This window comes from Nicotiana tabacum, chromosome 6 (assembly GCF_000715075.1).
Source record: "Nicotiana tabacum cultivar K326 chromosome 6, ASM71507v2, whole genome shotgun sequence".
Taxonomy (NCBI): Eukaryota; Viridiplantae; Streptophyta; class Magnoliopsida; order Solanales; family Solanaceae; genus Nicotiana; species Nicotiana tabacum.
This window is the reverse complement of record NC_134085.1, coordinates 112,257,392-112,263,367: the sequence shown is the minus strand read 5'-3', so window position 1 is coordinate 112,263,367 and position 5,976 is coordinate 112,257,392. Positions and strand designations below refer to the sequence as shown.

Sequence of the window (5,976 nt, the reverse complement as noted above, 5' to 3'; positions counted from 1 at the left end):
TTCAACCCGACATCTTCAGTTTTGTATTTCTTTTCAAGTGCAGTCCACAATTCTTTTGACGTCTCCACGCCATTGTATATGTTATATAAATCGTCCTCCAATCCGCTAAGAATATAATTCTTGCACAAAAAATCAGAATGCTTCCACGCCTCAATCACAAGAAAGCGTTCATTCTCTGGAGTTTCATCAGGCAGAACAGGAACATATTAAAAATTTCACTTAAAAATTTCATTTCCCTCCATTTCTCATTCATCCTCTTTTAAGCCATATTAATGCTTAAAAACCCAACAATAATATTCCTATACATCTAACTATTTAATAGCCCGTTTGGCCAAGATGCAAAAATCAACTTATTTTGAGAAGTGCTTTTTTTCAAAAGTGTTGTTCTTAAAAGTACTTTTGGTGAGAAACAGTTTGTGTTTGACTAATTAATTTGAAAAACACTTCTAAGTAGCAATTAGTGTTTGACAAAGCTTTAAAAAACTGCTTTTAAGTGTATTTTTTCTCAAAAGTACTTCTCAAAAAGTGCTTTTGGAGAGAAACTACTTTTTTCTGCTACTCCAAAACTCAAAGCACTTTTTTCTTTCCAAAAGCTTGACCAAACACCTCAATTTTTGTTCAAAAGTGTTTTTGGACCAAAAAACACTTTTGACCAAAAATAAGCTTGGACATACAGGCTATAAGTGAGAAAGCAAATTATTGTAGGCCTAGAGGTAGAGCGTGAATATCTTGTTATGCCTGCGAAAGCATAAGCTTGTGGGATCCAAATGTGAATGAATAATGTAAAAATCATCATTATTATGTGAAACAAGAGTAGGCCCCCTTAGAAAATCATGTAATCTTCCCTTATCACACAAATCTCTCCTCTAAATTTGCTAATCCCCGTCTTGATCACTTTTCTTCTTTTAGAAGACAAGTCAACATCACCAAACTTTAACCCCATTCCTTTATAAGTAAATGTACCATATCACAATTTATTATCTTGAGTAGACCAATGAAATACAAGTAACTTTTTGTTTTAAATTTTCTTTTCGGGTTGAGTGAGTCTGGATTAGGGAAAAGCGGCAGGGAAAAGTTAAGTAAATATCATATTTTTACACATAAAAAATTCAAGGTGATAATTCTTTCAATGATTTGTTGGGTTAAAAGAGCTCAAAAATATTCTTAACATGGTGTAATATTATTCGTTTTGGGCCAAACTCACACAATTTTTCCCAAAAGGTCTTACTTCATTAAGAGTATCTAACTCTTTATAAGTAATTTTCTCATCCACTTTCCATGTGGGACTTCGTTCACACACACCCAATATGATTGTCACTCAATTTTTCAATTTTAATAGTCAAATTTTAGGCAGATTAGAACACATTGAATTTAGTAAACGCAATCTTATTTAACATTTCACCAAAAGTGTGAACTCGTAACTTACTAGTCACATGAAAACAATTTATCATTGTATCGAGGCTCGATAGTTAACTACATTATAAATTATGATAAATAACTTCAAAGTAGATACAAATTAAGAGTCATATTTCTTGGCACCTTGGTTATGACAGCATTACCTCATAATTGTTGTAATTGGAAGTCACTCTCATAGAAAACATTAATTAGACTTTATCACAACCGACGCTAGTAATTATACCTATAAATAGAAGTAAAAGAACACTACAAAAAGAAGGTCCAACTCGATCTCTGGCCTGAAGATAGTTTATATTTACTCTCTGGTCAATCAGAACAGCTAATTTACAACCCAACTTCTCCTCGTGTGTGACACACACATTTTTATATATATTCACAACAAAGAAGAAAAGTACAGAGAATTTTCAGAGTCTTGTTCCATTTTTTCTGACTAGCCAATTACAAATCACGAGTGAAAATCATATTACATCAATGGCTCAACTCGAGACCTCTGATCAAGAAATACCTAAAGTCATAAATTTTATGGCTTCTGTTCTTGAAAGAGTAGCAGAAACAAATGATCTCAGCCGCAGGTTTAGTGCTCAGAAAATCTCTATGTTTCATGGACTTACTAGGCCTACTATTTCTGTTGAAAGTTATTTGGAGAGGATTTTCAAGTATGCCAATTGTAGCCCTTCTTGTTTTGTTGTGGCATACATTTATCTTGATCGTTTTTCGCAGAGGCAGCCATTGTTGCCCATCAATTCTTTCAATGTTCATCGTCTGCTTATCACCAGTGTCTTGGTTTCTGCTAAATTCATGGATGATATGTGAGTTCTCTTTGCCCCCTTGTTTCTTTCTTTTTTTCGATTTTTTTTATACTGAGTTAAATTTTTTCAGAATACGTCATAAAAACATATGTGGTATGATTGTAGCAAACTCTTAGATAATCACCAGATGATCTCAAAGCTTTCTAGAAGAAGCTGCAGAGTTCTTGCTTCCCATCATTATTTGATATAGTAGTAATTAATATTCTCCCAATTTCATTTCTATTAATCTGTTTCAAATTTCGAGAAAACTCAGTGCACAGTCAAATATCGTCAAATAAAAACCAAATTAATTGAAACGAATGGAGTAATTGCTTACTTCTAATGTCAGTAGTATAATAGTCCATCTGCCAGATAGGATGATAACTATAATAATTGAACGGGTTGGAAAGTAGATACTTTTAGAAAGAACTTAAATTTGCTTTCTCGATCTTAATAATGATTTTATTTTATCTCTTAATGGACTGGATTTTTTTCGGGGAAAAGAAAAGGACTGAATTTCTGATCTATGCCTATAGATGAATAGACTTCTACTGTAATTTTGTTAGTGTTTGACCTCTACATAATAGGAAAAGTATCAGTCTAATTATTCTGGACTTATAGCTCTGCAATTTAAATTCATGAAACCATTGACTTTAATCTTGTGCTTCAATCTGAAAGCTCTTGCGAAAGAGTAGCGTTTAAGCATGTATCCTGCTTTGACATAATTGGGTAACTTACTAATCGAACTTCGTTGACCTTAACTGATAAAATTCGTTAAACAAATAGGCATGTGTAAGAAAATAATTAATCTTATATATACTGTTTGTGTAAAAGAATTTTACACAAATTAAGCATGTGAATTTTCGAAATGACCTTAATTCTGAACCAGACAAAATCACCTAAGATGTGGTGTCTTTTGTCTGCTGTCCCTCACGACGTTTCAGCGTTGAATTCTATACAACTTCTTTGCTAGGGACTACTGAATGATGATGCCGTCCTCTACGTTATATTCCCCAGGAAGTTAAAAGGAAAGTTCGTTTCCTAGTAATTTAAGTTACTACTTGAGGTATTATTATCAATAATATCGAATGCAAGGGTGAAGATACTAGAATAGTTTGGCATTTAATTTGTTGTCAGTTTTCTTTTGTTCGAGCTTAGAACTAGAGTGGTTTAACATTTTTTTTTCATTCGAATTCTTTTCTTCTGTCTTTACGCGAGCCAATTATGTGTGGCATTACAGAGGAAGGCGTCATTTCTAGCTTATATGTGCACTCAATGCGTAATGAAGTATATGGTCTCTGTAAATTAGTAAAGTTGTATCTAAATATATAATGATAGATCCGGCCCTTTTCTAATTTATATTTGCCCCTAATTATATACATAAACTTTTCCAATTTAATTCGGCTCCTAATCTGATAGTAACGATTGTTTCCACGAAAGAGTTGGTCTTTGATATATTGTCCTCTAATGCTAGCTGCAGCTTTGACTTCTTCCTTCTTATTTTTACCTTCTATTCTATTTTTGGTTTCTATTCCTTTAAAAAATTGATTCCCGTGTGTGGAATATCCATTCATAGCATGATAAAAATGATGTTATAGATCTGAAATCTTGATTTACAATGAAATTATTAATTAATGTCAGGTGTCGAATTAGCTATGAATTAGCTGTCATTCAAATCTTCCTATTGTCACAAAGCACAACTACTATAGTAATCAATTGCTTTCAGTAGCTTTCGATTTAATTCCTTGATGTTAAGTTTACAATTAGTCATCCTCCACCACTCCTTGCACCCGCCCCCACCATGCCAACTACTTCATATATGAGATAATTTAAATAATTCTTTTGTTATGATTTTCTAAACATTTTTTCTAAACACTTTAATTAAATATAAAATATGATTTAAGGTACTAAGCAGTTTCTAAGGGCTCGTTTGGTTGGTGTGAGGATAAGGGATAATTAATCTCGGGATTAAATTTGAGATGAGTTTATCCCACGTTTGGTTGAGATAAAATTGCGGTATAACTAATCCCGGGATCAGTTATCCCGGGATTGTAATATCGTTTTATTCTAATGAGAGGGTGGAATAACTAATCCCGCAATAATTACCCCTAAAAGTATATATACAAATGTATGCTGAATATTCTTATACATTAGATATCTCATTCATCTGGGGATGCAGGAAGTATAATTTTAGGGGTATTTGGAGTGGCGTGATATCTCGTAGGTGGGCGATATTTCAAGTGGGGTTCAAGTTTTGCATAAAGAAATAGTAATATTTTTCACATTTAAGTTACAGTATTAAATAATAGATATCTGTTTATAACAAACATGTTTTATTAACCGAAGAAATAGAGTATGTAACATATTATTATATTATCAACGTATACAATTTGTATCACGGTGTGTCCTGCTATGCTAATTTCTAACCTAGTTCCTCGTTAGTAAATTAATCAGTAGTACTTAAAAGTTGAAAAAAATTCTAATTCTTATGATGCTGTTATTATTTCTTTGGTTTTTATTTGATGGTACTAATATAATGTCCCTTCCCTTCTCTTCTCGTCTTTTCTGTTTTCTTGAGCCGAGGATCTTTCGGAAATAGCCTCTCTATTCCTTCGGGGTAGGGGTAAGGTCTGCGTATACAATACCCTCTCCAGATTCCACTTGTGGGATTTTACTAGGTCCTTGTTGATGTTGTTGTACTTAAAAGTTGAAAAAAAGTGTAACCTTAATTTCTCATCCAAATTTGATTTTGGCAGATTTTACAACAATGCTTACTATGCAAAAGTTGGAGGAATTAGCACAAAGGAGATGAACCTACTAGAGGTGGACTTCTTATTCGGGATAGGATTTCAATTAAACGTGACTCCCACCACATTCCACACCTATTGCTTTTATCTCCAGACTGAGATGTTGCTGGAATCCCCACCCATGCCAGTGCCATCTTCTTCTCTTAAAATTGGCAGAAATGTGAATCACCAATATTGTTGCATCAATGAGGATGAATCCACTCATCAACAACATGAATTAGCCGTGTGACAAATTAAATAACACAAGAAAATTATGAACTAAATTTTGTCACTGAGGCCGACTGATTGCTTATAAAATCAGTGGATCAGAAAGTGAGAGTGCACGGCATTGGGGGCTGAAGATCAAGTTTATAAACTTGTAAACAAGTATGAAAGCTGATGTTGCAGCTTTATGGACTCTTGATGTTACAGTTTTGAACGTTTTCTTAGTGAGTTTTGACGCATAATCGGACTTTCAGCCTCTTTCTACTTTAATTCTCAATTAAATTTTGCATTTGAGATTTTAGGTTAAGGCATGATCTTTTATTTATTAGTCATTAGTCACTAAGATTCCATTTGGTTTGTAGCAATAAAAAAGATAATCAACTAAAGTCAAGCCCAATACTACAACCCGATACCAGTATATATCTTGCGAGTGTAAATGCCTAATTTTTACACCATTTAAATGCTCCTAAAGTGATTGAATTTGAATTTTCCTTTAATTATTTTCTCTTAATTATGTACAAAACTACAAAAAATATTTTTCTTACTATAAAAATATGAAAAAAAAAACTCTTTCTTTATTTGTGGAGTTTAAGAATTAAGTAATTATCCAATTGGTGAATTAAATTAGTTGATTTATCAATTGATAGCTAGTTAATTATTTATTTTGTTATATAAATTAGTTCATTTATCAATTGAATAGTTAGTTAATTATTTATTTTGTTGTATAAATTAGAGAAATTTTCAAAAAGCACTATCTTTTA

The 5,976-nt window shown here is 32.5% G+C and overlaps 1 protein-coding gene across 1 annotated transcript; it reads left to right on the top strand.

The window, feature by feature from the left end:
* The first annotated feature begins 1,671 nt into the window (after positions 1-1,671).
* Positions 1,672-5,509, top strand: LOC107784510 (cyclin-U4-1-like). Its single transcript, XM_016605652.2, has 2 exons — positions 1,672-2,225; positions 4,961-5,509. Exons 1-2 carry the CDS (start codon positions 1,888-1,890, stop codon positions 5,238-5,240), a joined length of 618 nt encoding a protein of 205 aa, XP_016461138.2. The 5' UTR covers positions 1,672-1,887; the 3' UTR covers positions 5,241-5,509.
* The last annotated feature ends 467 nt before the right edge of the window (positions 5,510-5,976 follow it).

What these genes read in the sequence shown, in the direction of transcription:
- LOC107784510 (XM_016605652.2), top strand. Translation starts at nt 1,888, where the DNA reads ATGGCTCAACTCGAGACCTCTGATCAAGAAATACCTAAAGTCATAAAT. An exon ending in GCTAAATTCATGGATGATAT is followed by an intron (nt 2,226 to 4,960) that starts GTGAGTTCTCTT and finishes TGATTTTGGCAG; the next exon opens with ATTTTACAACAATGCTTACT.